The sequence below is a fragment of the Crocuta crocuta genome, unplaced genomic scaffold (assembly GCF_008692635.1).
Source record: "Crocuta crocuta isolate KB4526 unplaced genomic scaffold, BGI_CrCroc_1.0 scaffold31, whole genome shotgun sequence".
Classification (NCBI taxonomy): Eukaryota; Metazoa; Chordata; class Mammalia; order Carnivora; family Hyaenidae; genus Crocuta; species Crocuta crocuta.
The window spans coordinates 3,424,243-3,440,724 of NW_027528362.1; the positions used below are offsets into that span (position 1 = coordinate 3,424,243).

General features: G+C 47.6%; 1 protein-coding gene across 4 annotated transcripts in view; it reads left to right on the forward strand.

Annotated features, from left to right (window-relative positions):
- UBAC2 (UBA domain containing 2) overlaps positions 1-16,482 on the forward strand; it is a 174,652-nt gene that overhangs the window by 132,449 nt on the left and 25,721 nt on the right. For all 4 annotated transcript variants that reach the window (XR_013332620.1, XR_013332619.1, XM_077753885.1 and 1 more), the window contains exon 7: positions 3,502-3,744. Coding sequence is in view for 2 of the 4 variants with exons in the window: in XM_077753885.1 (XP_077610011.1) it covers positions 3,502-3,744 (243 nt within the window). In the remaining 2 variants the exon portion in view is untranslated. The remainder of the gene's footprint in view (positions 1-3,501; positions 3,745-16,482) is intronic.

Below are 16,482 nucleotides of genomic sequence, written 5' to 3' on the forward strand. Positions count from 1 at the left end.
GACCCACACCCACCAGAGTCCCACCAGCCCCTCAAGCCTCTTGGCACCCCTCCCTCCTGTGACTCCTAGGACTGTTGTCCTGGATGTATGGCCGTCCCCTCTTGCTCGCTTCCTGGCTCTCCCCCTCTGTTTATATATAGTTCGGCTCAGTCCCTTTACAAAGGTGGACTCATATAATGTATACATTTTTTTGTCGAGGTTCTTTCTCCCAAAATTATGTTTTTAACACTTAAACCTTAAATATTCCAAATGCATTTTAGAGCTGGCATTTAAGTTCCAACAAAAAACCCAAATAAGATTTTATTTTGGGGACATTTGAGTGGCTCAATCAGTTAAGCGTCTGACTCAACTCTTGATTTCGGCTGAGGTCATGATCTCACAGTTGGTGTGATCGAGCCCCGTGTCGGGCACCATGTGCTAACAGCAAGGAGCCTGCTTGGGATTATCTCTCTCCCTCTCTTTGCCCCTCCCTCCCATGCTGCTTTTTCTGTCTCTCAAAATAAATCAATAAACTTTTTTAAAAGATATTCTTTTAAATTATATTGAATTTATATCTTAATTTGGTAAAAAATTACTATATTAACAATTGTGTAAATTCCCATTCATGGATTGATACCTTTATTACTAGGGGTTTTTTTTAATGTGCTTTTTTACATGGTTTTTTAGTTTTTTTTAAAGCAGTTTGCTGTTCTGCAGATAGTTAATTGTTTTTTTCCTTTGTAGGCAGTGTATATTTATCCCCGGATACCTTTAAGGACTTCTTTCTTTGTTTCACTGCAGTGAATCTAGATATAAATTTCCTTTTGTTATCCTTCTTGCGACTCCTACATTTCCAATTTGACATTTGTACTTTACTAATTCTGGAAAACTCTTTTAACTATTATCTCTTAAAATAGAGTCCCCCTGTCCCCGTACCCGCTCTGCTGTCTTCTTCTGGACGCTCTGTGAGGGCCTGTCTCTTCTGTGTGGAACCTCGTAGGTGGAACCCCAGGCCTCCCCTCTGGACCGGCTCTGCCCACTTCAGAACTCCTTTCCCTTGTACCCCGCAGAGCTCTCACCTTCTCCCCGTGCAGGAGAGTGAGCATGCGCTGCGCTGGTTGGGGGTACGCACTGCGCCAGCTGGGAGCAGGAGTCGGGGCTGCGTCCTCTACAGAGTGAAGTAGGGCCCCGTTTCACCCTCGCCTGCCTCTGGTCCCTGAGCCCGTCTCGGCTCTGGGGCACCTTGCCGGCATTTGGGTTTACCTTTTCTTCCCATATGCCCAGGTAGTTCATAGTTCCTCAGTGTGCTTTCCATTTTTTTAGTGTGGTTCAGGGTTACAAATGCTTTCTAGTTTCACTGAACGTGGAATTTGTTGTCGTTTTCCATGGAGTTTTGTACCATTTTTTGAGAAAAGTGACATGGAAATTATTTGAAACCAAAGCTCCTCTACCTTCACTCTTCCCTCTGGTCCAATCTGTCTGCGGCGCCTACCGCTGCACCACAGCCTTCCTGGAAGGTCATCAGCGGCCCCATTTTGTCAAGTCCAGGGTCGTTTTCTTCCCTGTCCTACTGGAGCGTGGAGGGACTGCGTGGTTCACCAGCTGCTCCCAGCTTGAAACACTGTTCTCTTTGCTTCAGTGGCGCCAAGCCCTCCTGGCTTTCCTCCTGTGCCCCGGCAGCCCTTCTCAGTCACATCACTTGCTTCTCCTACTCGGTCCATCCACAGAATGAATCCTAGGTTCTCTTCGCCCTTTTGTTCATCCCGCACCCTTGCTGTTATCTAGTTCCATTGCTTTAACCTCTAAATCTTTATCTTTGCTAAGTCTTCTCCTAAGTTCCAGGTTTGTCTAACTGCCCAGTCAGTATCACAGCTCAGATTTCTAATAGACGTTCCCAAGCTCACTCCCGCATCATATTTGCTGTTTTCACTGCCTGAAATGTGCTTCCTCCAGTCCTTCGAATCACAGGCATCCCATTATCCCGAAGACCTTTGCTCAAATGTTGCTTCCACCAAAGCTTCCCTGACATCTGACCTAAAGATGGTCCCTGCTCCAAGCCACTTTATTTTGTCTCCTTCACAGAATGTATCTGGAATTGTTGTGTTTGCTCATTTACTGCATATTCTCTGTGTTGACCACTGTTACCTCCATAAGATTAGGGTCTTGTTTCCCTTGTCTTCTGCTGTCCTCTGAGTGCCTGGAACAGTCCCTGGTGGGTACTAGATGCTCAACAAATCTTGCCTGATTAATTTATTTAAATTTTATTAAGAAAATATTAAAGTGTATTTTTCTCCTATTAGCACATTATCAGTTATGTTCTAATTTGGTATGAATAATCTCTTATCCTAAGAATCAAATTCACAGAATTGAAGCATTTTTTTTTAATTAAAAAAAAATGTTTAATGTTTACTTTTGACAGAGAGAAGCAGAGCACGAGCAGAGGAGGGGCAGAGAGAGAGGGAGACAGAATCCAAAGCAGGCTCCAGGCTCTGAGCTGTTAGTACAGAGCCCAATGCAGGGCTCGAACTCACAAACTGTGAGATCATGACCTGAGCTGAAGTTGGACACTTAACTGACTGAGCCGTCCAGGAACCCCTGATTTTTTTTTTTTTTTTTTTTTTACAAAGGAATTGCCATGCTCATTTTAACCTAGAAAACCATAGAGTCTTTAGACATCTATTACCATATAAATTACCTTAAAGATATGAGTTTTGTAGGCTTGGTTGTAAGTAGAATTGTTAATTACCAACTATTGGCAAGGATTTTAAAACTAGAAAAATCAATACCTGAAAAATGTATTAGAACACTATGTAAATTTTAGATTATCTTTATTTTCTGATAAATGCTTTTAAATTTTATTTTAGAGAGAGAGCATGTGCAGAAGCTGGGGAGAGGGGAAGAGGGAGGCAGAGAGAGAGAGAGAGACAGAGACAGAGAGAATCTTAAGCAGGCTCCACGCTCAGCAGTGAGCCTGTTGGGGGGGCCCAATCCCACGACCCTACGATCATGACCTGAGCCAAAATGAAGAGTTAAACACCCAGCCAACTGAGCCACCCAGCCGCCCTGTTTTCTGATAAATGTATTATGTGGCTGGATCACACCAGTAAAGTTGTTTTCTGCCAGTATCTCTCTTCGATGGCCATCTGCCAATAAAAGTAACCACAGTGTTAGTATAGTGTGAAAGTGTTTTGATAATCAGGTCTTATACAGCTTTTTTTTTTTTTTTTTAAGAAAATATTGGTTTTTTAAAAATATTTTACCAGTACTTTGAGTGTTACATGGTTAGGATTTTGCTATCTCTTCTAGCTTTAAAATAACAAATTTCTTTACTGAGTAAATGAAATTTTTGTTGGTTTGTACTGCTTATTATTCAGCAACTTGGTAGGGTTTAGGTTATCACCTAATACTGCTAAAATGAAGAGGAATACCATCTGAAATACCTTGTGGTTATTGATTTCTGTGTTAAATATGTTCTTTAAAATTGTTACAGTGAAGCAACCCAGCTGGACTTTCCTCTTTCAGATATCGGGCATCTGCTACCACAGCAAAACGTTTCCAGTTCACCAGGTTCTCTACGTCCCCAGCTGGATGGCAAAGTTTTTTTCTTGGACGCTTGAGCCCATCTTCTCATCTTCGGAACCCACGGCGGAAGCCAGAATCGGGATGGGGGCCACGGTGGACATCCAGAGACAGCAGAGGATGGAGCTGCTGGACCGGCAGCTGATGCTCTCTCAGTTTGCCCAAGTGAGAAGACAGAGGCAGCAGGTGAGGGGCAGGGTGGAATTCACAATGCAGAAACAGTCAGTGGACAAGGCGCGCTTGCCTCCACAGCTGTCTGTGCGGCAGAGAGGATATTTTACTTCTGCGTGTTGGCAATGTGGATACTTTGACGTTTTCCCAGGTAGGATGTAGGTCTCTGGTAGTGGCTGTTCTCAGGGTTTTTTAAAGGTAAAAAAATAAATAAATAAATGGTAGCTGAAAGACCGGTCAAACTGGACATTCTCATTCTACTTCTGTTAGATAAACATTATTTCTTAGAGAAACACCAACCTAGTTAACAAGACGTGATATTTATCTGTTCTTTTAATCTTATAAAAGCCACAATGTCTTCCTGTTAAAGTGCTTATTATCGTGTGCTCTGGAGTGAAGAACACATGTAAAATTTCTTGACTTTCCTTGATTGAAATGGAGAGAATATGGAGGTAAGAAAACTTCAAGGGAACAACCATTGAATCAAATAAATGCTGTGTTTTCTTAGCCTTGTTATCATTCATCAGGAAATATTGAGCATTTATCTACAAAAACTGCTGTATTCAAACGCTCTAATAGCACACTTGTCTTTCAAGGGTTGCTGTCTATCAGCCAAAACCTTCTACCTGATCTTTCTTTGGCCCTCTGTGAGCCAGCACAGTGAGTGGGCTCTTCATTTCCTGTCTCCTCTGTCTTCTTTACCACCTGGGGTATAAGAGAGGATACTGTTCTCTCCTGCCATCTCCCAGCCCCTGCCTTCACTAGGTGCGAGAATTATGTCTGCAGGCCTCACTGGTCTGGAGAAGTGAGATCAAGTGGGCATCCGGTGTCCCTTTGGACATGTCGGTCCCTGAGTCTGTTTCTGGGGTGGAAGAAGGGATCCCTTATTAACAGGCTGAGTCCACTGGTGAAAGAGGGAGGCACAGGTTGTTTCCCAGAGATGTATTTGAACTTGAGATGACTCGAGCATACAGCGAAGATACCTGTGATGTAGTTAACTGTGGAGGACAGACCTCCCTTTTGAGAGGTCAGAGCTGGGGGTATAAACCCTGGGGTCAGCTGTGTAGGGTCCGGAGATGAAAGCAAGGAGCTAGATGCGTTCTTTGAGAGCCTGACGTCCACGGTGAACACAGGCTCAGCTTTGTAACCAACAAGGGGAGGAGCTGGATCCTTCCAGGAAACAGAAGGAAGAATGAAATGTAGGAAAACTGAGAATAATCAGGGTCCCAAAAATGAGGTCACTGAATATAAATATTTTCCAGGCAGAATGGACAGAGCTGTGAGGGAGGGAAAGAGATAGGGTACGATTTTGAGGGTACAATTCTACGGTTTTTGGCCTCGGTAATGGGGTGTAATAGATCAATGACAGCCCTATGTCACCAATGTCTGAAGAGCAGATTTGGGGCAAATAGACTGACCGAGGTGCCTTCAGAATGCCTGGACACCCCATTAGGTCGCTGTGGGCCCTGTGCTCACGAGCAAGTTGGGCAAGTTGGGTCACTCCGCCAGGTGCCCCCAGGCACATTTTTGTGCGTGAAGTATCCCAAACAACAGTGTCCGGATCAGCATCTTTTGGGGGAGAGGTGGTGAAGAACACAGGGCGGCTGAACAGCAGTTACAAAGAAGGTCTGAGCCCGCCTCATGGGGAGCTGTGGAAAGGAGGAGCCCTGGATTCATCCAGGGAGCTGACATGGGAGACCTCCCCCGGTCAGTCACTGGGTGCAGATTGCAGGTCTCGGGCCAGCTGCTCTCAGATGCACTCCATCCACAGAGGGGGCAGCCCCGGAGAGGTATCAGCTGCCGGCACCCCCACAGCAGGAAGGTGGGGCGCTTCAGTCCTGGGGGAGGCGTAGGGCTGGGGCAGAATATCCACCCCCAGTGCTGCTTGCATCGTCCTGGTTGATGTAAGTTCTGGGAGCAGCTCCTCCCTGATTCCTGTGGCGCTCTTCTCCCAGGAGAAACCTTCAAGAGGAAGGTTAACAGGACCCACTTCACCACTTCTGCTGGAGCTGGTCCCAGGCCACACTGGCCATCATCTCTCCCCACTACTTGCCAGTCCACTCTCAGCCGGAAGGCGCACTTGGTGAAGTGACACAGAGCCTCGTCCTTGTGGGGTGTGAGTCTCCGTCAGCATGCCTTTCTCAGGCTGTGTCTGCAGCCCTTGTCCATCTATTTGCAGTAAAACCTGGGGCAAGGGAGTACCAAGCGATGGCCTAGTGCAGCACCAAGGAGTACCAAGTGACATCTTGGTGCAGCACCTGGGAATTCCAAGTGATGTTCTGGTGCTGCACATATTTTTCCCTCCTACTTTTTGTCCCCCTGCCTGTACCTTTTCCTGAGGATTAGAGCTAATTAATCCTGCCATGGTGATGATCTCTTTCCTCGCCTGCTGGTCTTTTGGCATATTGTGGTGCACTCTCTAAACCCACGGAGTCTAGAGTTTCCGGGGCAGGAAGCCGGGTCACTGGTTAAGAGGGTATTCACGGTCCAGTCCCCTCCTGCCTCTTACTTCCAAGATCTACCTGTTGGGGGTGCAGCTCCCAGATAACAGTTGTTGATTTAAGGTCTGCACTGGATGCTCGGGCCGAGGGTGCCGTCCTCACGGGCATCCTCTCCAAACTGGCATTTCACTTGCACCGTCCACTGGCTGTCTCATTGGCCTGGCCAGCTGGCAGCTCCCAGGTCGTATGATACATGAGAGGGTCCCTGCATCCTGTGTTCTTTTTGCTGCTGTGCATATGTTGTAGTAAGAGGCCTTGTGGTCTGATGCGATGTTTGTTGGAACCCCGGTCAGTAGATGAAACTTCTGTAAACCCACAGATAGTGATGCTGGTTGACAGAAAAGGGAGACAGACCCATAAGCAGAATATGTGTCAATTTCAGTCAAGATTTGCTGCCTTCATTGTGGTTGCTCAGGCTGCCATAGCCGAGTACCACCGACTGAGTGGTTGAAACAACAGACATTTTTTTCTTATTGTTCTGGAGGTAGAAGTCCAAGGACAAGGTGCTGTCAAGGTTGGTATTTGGAGAGGACTCTCTCTGGCTTGCAGATGACAACCTTCCCATTCCGTCATCATGTGACCTTTCCCCAGAGTGTGCATGCTCCTGGCGTCTCTTCTTATGAGGATGTGAGTCCTGTTGCATCAAGGTCCATCCTTAGGACCTCATTTAACCTTAATTACCTCTGTGAAAGCCCTATCTCCAAATACAGTCACATTGGGGGTTAGGAACTTCAACTGTGAATTTGGGGGTGGGCACATTCCAGAGTGAAGGGCCTGATGCGGTCAGTATCACCCTGACTATTGCTTCTCCTCGAGGGAAGGGGGTGTACGAGGGCTCAATGTGGGCCTCTGTTGCCGTCGGTAGCTGATTCTCCCTTGAAGCAGGGCAGGACCCCTGTCTCTGCCCTCATGGTACCAGCATTGGATGGCCAATGATAGAGGCTGACTCGTGTCTGTTGTCTGAGCCACTCTGCCCCCTCTCTTCGGGTAGAGGGTTCTGACAGGTAAGACCCCAGCATTGTATGGACTGCTTGTCTCAGTGGACTCCTTTCTATTTCTTTTGCCATGTTCTGTCATATTTCCTCTCACGGCCTGGCAGCAGCTTCGTACTGTCTGTCACCTGCCCCCTGCAGGCCCCCGTAGGCTCTAGGGTCACAGTCAGTCATTACTGGAAACTGAGCAAGACTGGTGGGTACTCGGTGGGCACAAGAGAATTGAAAAACATGTCCTTTGCCTTCATGAATTTGTGATCAACTTGAAGGGGCTCGGGCAGACAGACTGAATGAGCTAACACCCAGGAGCAATGGAACACTGGCCCGAGTGCCCAGAGCGATAAGCTATCTGAGAAGAAGCGCCGTCAGCACAGCCCAAGACCGCGTGGGTTCAGGGCCCGGAAGGATCGGCATAGTTGGGTGGGCTGATGTGAGGCAGGTTATCCCCTGAGCAGAGGACCGGTGAGAGTGGTGCAGGCACGCACACGGTAGCGGCCCCCTCACTGGAGCATGGAGGGCACAGAGTGAGAAGTGGGAAGTCACACTGCACCTGTAATGGAGGGAGCGGTGTTTATAGCTGACGACAGATTTGGGTTTTGACATAGGAGGCTGTGAAAAGCGGTTTAGCCAGTAGTAAAGGTAGACCATGTTCTAGAAAAATCCATCTTATTGCAGTGTGTCAGTGGAAGGGAGAAAGAGGAGAGCAGGGAGGAGGGACAGATAGGAGGTCATCTTGAAATCCAGCTCTCAGCTGTGTGAGCACCGTGGCCAGGATGCGGGTAGTCTCATTGAGCTCTGCTGGCTCCCTCCTGTTGCCCAAGGCTCAGCCATCCCAGTAGGGGACCCTCCTGTCCACCGCACTAAGCTCCAGCTGCCAGATCTAGATCAGGACCAGACTCCTCTCTCCTGGGCTCCACACCTAAACCTCCCACTGCCTACTGGGCACTGCCTCTTGCATGCTCCACAGGCACCTGACGCTTTCCATTTCTTTGCCAAACTGGCTTCTCCTCCTCACTCGCTCCCCTCATGGAGAGCACCACCACCTGCCCAAAGACCCGAGCCAGGACATCTGGCTTCAGCCAAGAGAAGGAAAGCTGTCACTCCCTGTCTGCACCCCACCTGGAGCCTTGCCACGACCACTCTCCTGTCCCCACCTGGACCCCCCGACTCGTCCCTCAGAGTGGTCTTTGATGGCACAGATCTGACCATTTCACTCCACCCAACTCCTTCAGAAGCACTTTGTGGCTTTCAAGGTCACTAACACTCATTACCCAGAGCCCTTCCTGCATTTCAGCCACGTGGCCTCCCCTGGCCCAACGCACAGCCGTAGGCTAACCTTACCCAGCTGCTTGTGCTGCATGTCACTGGCCGCCTTCACTCCTGTCCCTAGCTCTGCCTCCAGCAGATGTCCCGTGCCAACTTCCCCACCCCCAGCACACACACAGGGCTGCCTGCCTAACTCCTTTCACCCCCATGTCCCCTTCAGGTCTCCCCTCCCCTGAGAAGCCTGTCGAGCCTCCCCGGTGGGCTCTGATTCTCCACTCTCTCTCTTCCTGCAGCCTGTGGGTGTCTCTTACACGGCGCTCACCGGTCCAGCCCCTCACTCCTGGGTGACTTGCCAGTCTCCACCAGTAGTGTGTCTTGGGGGTGGGTGGAGACTTTTTCTTTGTATCTCCAGAATGCGAGCAATGTGGGGACTCACATATTTAGGGAATTAATGATTCAATATGTGGATAATCAGTATTTACAGTATTAATGTCCTGAGGCCAGCCGAGTATAGGTGAATAGTCAGGGCTGGAAAGTATACAGATAACCTCTGAGAGGACAGGTGTGAAGCAAACCATTAAAGACACCCTGACAGAGGGCGCCTGGGCGGCTCAGTGGGTTAAGCGTCCCACTCTTGATTTCAGCTCAGGTCCTGGTCTCGTGTTTCATGAGTTCGAGCCCTGCATGGGGTTCTCTCTGGGATTCTCTCTCCCTGTCCCTCTGCCCCTCACAGGCTCATGTGTGTGCTCTCTCACTCTTAAAAAAAAAAAAAAAAAAAAAACTTTAAAAAATAATTTTTAAAAATGTGATTCATTTATTTAAATGAATGAATGAATGAATAAAATAAACAAGACACCCTGAGACCCATATGTCAGAGCACAAAGAGGAAGAAGGAAAGCATTTCCAGAGAGGTGAGGAAAACCAGAGTTCGGCAGGCAGCGAGAAGAGAGTGTCTGAGGGGTGGTGGGAGAGCAGGTGTTCACATTCAGGTGCCACTCACCGCCACCCCCACAAATGAAAAGCCAAGCAGAGGAGCGCCAGGGTGGCTCAGTCAGTTGAGCATCCAACTTTGGCTGTGGTCATGATCTCATGGTCTGTGGGTTTGAGCCCTGCGGCTCCGCGTCAGGCACCGTGCTGACAGCCCAGAGCCTGGAGCTGGCTTCAGATTCTGTCTCCCTCTCTCTCTCTGCCCCTCCCCCCCTCGCACTCTGTCTCTCTCTCTCTCTGTCTCTCTCTCTCTCTCTCTCTCTCGAAAATAAATAAACATTTTTTAAAAATTTAAAAGAAGGGGCGCCTGGGTGGCTTNAGGAAAAGACCACGAGACTCAGGAAGAATTGGTTCACTTTTGAAAGGAGTGTCCTGGGGAATGCAGCCCCGAGCAGCCGCCCGTGGGCTGGGAGAACACGCATCCCTTCCGTCTGATCCGCTGGCTTCATTCTGGGACACATCTGTGGTCATCGCAGCTCCGTTCGCCCAAGTTAACTGTGATGTGACACCACTGAAAGCGTCTTTAGAATGCTCCGTAGCGTCTACAGATTGCTTGGCTCTAAAGGACAGTGAACGGTGGGGAGGCTGTCGACCTTGCTTCATCTAGAGCTTGAGACCCAAGCACTGAGGGGTCAGTGGGTAGTGTCCTTATGTGCATCAGGCACAGCGATGTGATCCTTCTGGACCCCGCCCTGGTAGGTAACTGCCAGAAGGCCCTGGACCGTGCTCTCGAGGACTTGTAGTGACGATTGCTGAGTTCACCCCCTGGGAAGGCCCCAGTCCTTCCCTGTGGTTCTCCCGGCCCTCTGCGCCCGTGGCCTTCCCACTCCAGCGTGCGTTCGTGTGGGCCAGCATGTTAGGTCCGCCGTGACTCCACTCTCAGATTCTCTCCTCTCCAGCTCAGAGGCGCTGGCCGCATGGCTGGTGACAGCTCCAACTCATTTTGGTACCTGCAGCTGCAGATCATTTTTCCATTTGGGGCCATCACATACTTTTCATAAGTTTATCTTTCATTCGTTCATCTAGTAGTAGGTGAACCCTTGAACGCCAGCACCTGTGTATTTTTTGTATTTTTGTCTCTCTTAGTCCTACTGGCATGTGTAGGCCTGAGGGACTGAAGGACACTGCTCTGACCCTCCAGAGGTCTGCGCCCACCAGGGGAGGGTGGTGACTCAGTCCCGGGGGCTGGGCTCCTGCTGGAGTTTGTAAGCAGCAAAGCGAGAGTCCCGACCTCCCTGTGTGGCTGAGGGAATCTTGAATATGCAAACTTTCAGGGAGGCGTTTCAGGCCCAGGAAGCCTTGTGAGAGAGCAGAGGGGCTCAAAACAGCTGGGGGAGCAGAGGGCAGTTGCATTTGCCTGATCACAGGTTTCCCTAAGAGGTGGTGAGAGAGGAGGCTGGAGAGAACACGAAGGCCAGGGCAGAGGGGCTCTTGGGCCACACGAAGAGTTATTTTTCCTTTTGTTCTAGAAGTAATGAGTCAGTGAAGCCTTTTAAGTGAGAGAGCAGGTTCGGTTTGTTTTTAAGATGGAGTATTCGGGCCACAATCTGAGTGATCAGTGGAAAAGGTGATGCTGGGGGAAGACCAGCGGGGAGGTGACGAGGTCTCCGTGTTTTCAGGGTGTTCATGGTAGCGAGGCAGAGCGGCCTCAATGAGTGGTAGTGAAGGGCCTCAGTCAGGCTTTGCAGAGCCTCTGCGCTCACACCTCCAGGGCAGTCCTTGAAATTCCCTACAGTTGTGAGCATCTGAACATGTCCCCGTGGCTTCTGAGCACATCATTCCCTCTCTGCAGTCCTGAGGGAACAAACCCACATGCTCACAATAGAAAAGCCGTGGACTGTAAATGAAAGAGCAAGGAATCTACAGTTAAGGGATCAGCCCTGGGCGACAGGGAGCTCTGTACTCCATCTACCTAATAGCCTTGTCATGAGAATAAAGTAACTTATACAAAATTACTTTACATACCAGAAAGATGTATCAGATATTAGTTGTTATGATCTTATTCATTGGACCTCTGCTTTCTGGCTCTCAGGAAATTTGAGAGAGAGAGAGAGAGAGAGAGAAGAGAGAGAGAGAGAGAGTTCTGATTTAAGAGCTAACCTGATAGTTACAGTTCTTAAAACTTTGTAACCTTTAGAACATGAGGCAGTAGGCTATGGCACCTGGGCCAAACCCAAAGCTAAGAATGGTTTTTACATTTTCACTGGTTCTGTAAATACCTGCATAGTGTCTTCAGTTTTGCCTCTTGGTCTTTGAAGCCCAAAACATTTACTGTCTGACCTGTCATTAAAAGCAAACAGGGGTGCCTGGGCGGCTCAGTCAATTAAGCGTCCAACTTCGGCTCAGGTCATGATCTCACAGTTCATGGGTTGGAGCCCCACATCAGGCTGTGTGCTGACAGCTCGTAGCTTGGAGCCTGCTTCAGATTCTGTCTCCCTCTCTCTCTGCCCCTCCCGTGCTTGTGCTCTGTCTTTCTCTGTCTCAAAAATAATTTAAAAAAATTTTTTAATTAAAAAAGAAAGCAAAAAAACTAAACAAACTTTGCCAACCCACTGCTCTAGAAGATTATGTAGCCAGCAGCTTTCAAAGCAAAGTTGTACCAAGTCTTCATTCTCTCTGGGTCTTGATCGTCTGTTATTTGTGTGACTACACAAATTTTCTCTGTTGGGTGATGATGATAATGCCATTATATGCCACAATGTAAACTTGGTGATTGAACTTCCAGAAGGTACCTCCATAAAATCTCCATTTCCCTTAGAAGCAGAGTTAAGGTGAGGCCCACTGTGAATGCATCATGCCAAGTGGGAGTTTTGTTAGCAAAGCAATGGACTCAGTCAGTTGGTACTAATTTCTTCATAACCTCTTCGCTTCCAGTGTTTCCTGGATGATTAGCACCTCTGTTTTCAGTAACAAGCAGTCTGTTTGGCCTGTAAGGAGAGATGTTGGTGCCTACAGCAGCTCACCATTACTCATGCATGTGTTTCAGTTATTTTTGTGGTGTTCGGTTAAACTGAACTAGATATATTCTCTCACCCGCGCTTCGTTACCTTTTGTGGCTGTGAAAATTGCTTCTCTCGCTATCCACCCCAGCAACAGTTGTTAGGTAACATCTAACATATACATTATTATGAGTCATATCTGCTTTGTAAATCATGGGAGTTCCTATCATTAATCAAGTATTTTTTTAATTTAGTAAAATATATTTAGTGTATTAAAAGTGCTCTCAAGTTCCCAGTGTGATTTTAAGTTTTCTAATAGCTTTAGAGGTAGACTTCACATACCTTATGATTCATCTACTTAAAGTACACAATTCAGTGATTTTTTTAGTATATGCAGAGCTGTACAACCATCAGCACATTCAAGTTTAGACCACTTCTATTACCCCAAAAAGAAACTGTGCCCAGTAGCAATCACTTCCCAACCTTCCCATACCCCTAGCCCTAGGCAAATTAGCAAATGCCAATCTGTTTTCTATAGATTTGCTTATTCTGGGGGTGCCTAACTCGCTCAGTCAATACAGCATGAGACTCTTGGTCTCAGGGTCATGAATTCAAGCCCCATGTTAGAGGTAGAGTTTACTTAATTAAAAAAAAAAAAAAAAAAAGGCCTCTTCTGGACAGTTCATATACACTTCTTCTGTCTGGTCCTTTGTGACCAGCTCATCCATTTACAGTGTGCACGATCCTCCATGTGCTTAAATAGCAAGACCCACCTAGTAGACCTTTGTGCTGCAGGTGCTCTCCCATCGAATGAGCTTCTGTCAGTTCCCCTTCATCTGGCCAGGCCTCTGAGTAAGCTTCTTACTCATCTCTTGTCCCCACCGGCACCACAGTTTCCATTAACACTTACTTTCCACAAAATATATTTAGTAGTCCAGCCAGGCTCCGAGGAGTGTCACAGTGACCCAGAGAGCGTGATCCTTCCTCTCCCTGAGCTGAGAGTAGACCAAGATGGTTATAATAAAACGTCATGAGCACTCTTGTAGGAGAAGCACCTAGCCTTGCCTGTGGGGGTTAAATAGTGTCTGGAGGAGGTACATTCTGTGTGGAGCCCTGAAAACTGTATACCTGTACCTTCATGTGTGTGACAGCGTGTGTGAGTGTGTGTGCATGTGTGTGTGCATGCACACAGCAGAGGGGTCCACTTTGAATCCAGGGGGAGCAAGTTCTCAGCCTGCATGAACCCAGGCCACTTTAAAGACAGCATGGGGCATACTTCTCAGCACTTTTCCTTTTTAACTTTGCTCTTTCACTTTTTGGCGCATTTTGATTTAAAAACCATTCTTGTCTGGTGCTGTGCTGCCTTGTCAACCAAGCAATCTAATCAGTTAGAGCTAGTTCTTTTATGACTTTTTTCTTTTATGAGTATGAACTGTACAGCATCAGGTGTGGGATAAGTTACTCGGGCTTAGTTGATAAAAATCTGCAAATTAAATGAAAATTAGGTGCAAGAACTCTGTTTTCAAGTGAAATTAAAGCTAAGCTGTTGATCGAAATCTGTACCTCCTTGCAGAAACTGCTATCACGGTTTTGGTGCTCTTCGGGTTGATCACACTGACCTTTTTGACAAAATTCAGAAGAGAAAGATAGGATCAAGCTAAATTCTAATCCCTTTCCAAGACTGACTCATTAAGTGACCTCGAGAAAATCATTTCTATTCTCCATTCTGCCTTGTGTCTTCGTGAGAAAGAGGGGTGTGGTACAGTCTCATGATGACATGCTTGGTATTTTGGAGAAAGAGAAGGTATAAGCAATCCTTTTTCTTTTATCTCTTATCAATCACTTTTTAAGACCACAAATGAATTTAGAGATGACATAATGTCAAGCAGGGGCATATTAGAAAAGTCATCCTCATAATCATTTGACAAGTTTTTCCTCCCCCGAGAAAGCCATCCCTTTGGGTTTTTGAAACCAGAAAATGATTCTAGTGCTGGAAAGATCCTTGGAGTACCCAGAAGTTTCTCAGGAAAAATCCTTCTGATCATCTTGAAAAGGCTTGAATTTCATGGAACCCACCCCGGCCGGGCTCAGACCCTGTAGCCTGATTCTGTGGGTGTAGATGTGGTTTTGTGAATAAAGCAGCAGGAGCCCAGGAATTTCCAGAGTGGTGAGTAACGTCTCTCGTCTGAGACCAGAACATAGATTAGCAATACCAAGATTTTTTTAAATCATATTTTTTAAAATGATAGAGATTTATGCACGCATATATGGAGGCCGGATTCCCGGCGTGGACGGACGGTGGGGAGCAGGCTTAGTTGATGGCTCAGAGCACGGGCTCTGGGCTGAGAGCGACCACCCCACAGCACTTCCGTTCTCGGCATCTCTTCATGTGCCTTCCTCTCTCGGAGACCATCCACACTGCAGTTCTGGTAGGTGTGATTGCTCGAGGAGCTCATGGTTTGTTCCAGGTCCTTCATCAGTGCGGTAACATTGGAGAGTAGCACAGGAGAGCATGAAGTGATGCCCCTGCAGCAGCTTGGGCAGGTGGCCGCTGGGCTCACTTTGAGTGAGAACTGCTTGGCTTCAAGATACTCTTTAAGAGATTGATTAGGAAGAGGCAACTCATAATTAGTTTAAGGATCATCTAGTCCAGCTTCCCATTTTACAGATTAGGTTCTGTTATATTCTCTAAAATTGGCAATTTGACTAAGTTCTCTGGAAGTTGAGCAGAGGGAGAGAACAGTAAGAATTTGGATTGTCAAGAAAGAAGCCAACTACAGATTCAAAACAAGGGCTAGGCCCCGTACAGATTGCTGGGAGATAGAGGGACCAGGGAGGGCGTTTTAGGGACAGGCACACTTTGAGCAGACATTGTCACAAGGAGCACTGAATGGAAGGAATGTGCAGGGGAGAGTAGGAAATAATTTAAGATGGGTCTGGTTTGGGAGGACCTTCAAACAGGATAGTTTAGACATGATGCAATAAGATGTTGAGTTGAGGCGGTGGCATTGTGAAGTAAGGAAGTGTCACCTGGTGTACCAGTCGGAGGAGGGCAGCGTTGATAACAGTGATGTCCCTCACCTGCCCGGCTGTGCATATTAGATGTGGCAAACACCTGCCCGGCTCTGCATATTAGACAGGGCAAAGTTAGTGACCGTGATGTCACTCACCTGCAGGGCTGTGTGTATGGGATGGGGTCGAAGTTAGCGACCGTGATGTCACTCACCTGCAGGGCTGTGTGTATTGGACGGGGTCGAAGTTAGCAACCGTGATGTCACTCACCTGCAGGGTTGTGTGTATTGGATGGGGTCGAAGTTGGTGGTTGTGATGTCACTCACCTGCAGGGCTGTGTGTATTGGACGGGGCCAAAGTTGGTGGCAGTGATGTCATCCAAGAGACTGTTGGCTTAATCTCAGAGCGGAACAACAAGAGTTTAAAAAGTGGCAGATCCCCTTCGAAGGAAAAATCGGCATTCTTGAGAATTGGCTGGATTTGCTGTACAAAGCAGAGAGCTGGGTCCCAGAGTCACCAGGCTCTCCGGACACAAAGCCAGCGTTAGGAGGGAGGGACGGTTGCCACCCGCCCTGGCTCTCTGACCATTGAAGGATAGGTCGGGGAGTGAGAGGTGATCACTGAAGACATGAAAATGGGTGGCTTCTCTGCAGCGGGAGATGTAAAAAGGGGAAATCTTGAGTAATACCCAATCTCACTTTTAATAAAGAGTTTTCACCTCTTCTGTCAAAACACTTATGGTAACAAGCATCAGCACTGATTTTAATTTTGGCTTTTACTTAATAATTTTTGTTGAGAGCTAAAGTGAAGGAGGAAAAATAATGACCAGAACTCCTTCAGATGAAGAAGCAAGACAAGAGGTAGAATGCAGAAGTGAGTCATTTCCATACCGAAAGATGCTTTTACTCTTGTGTTCAAGGGAGCCGCGCGGGAGTCCTTGCCCTGTGCAGCCCTTACCCTAACTTGTGCTCGGTGGTCGCAAGCATGGAAATAAAACTAAGAGAAAATCCATAGAACGTGAGCTAGATGTCCTCCTCCTGCGCCAGCCGTGCCCGG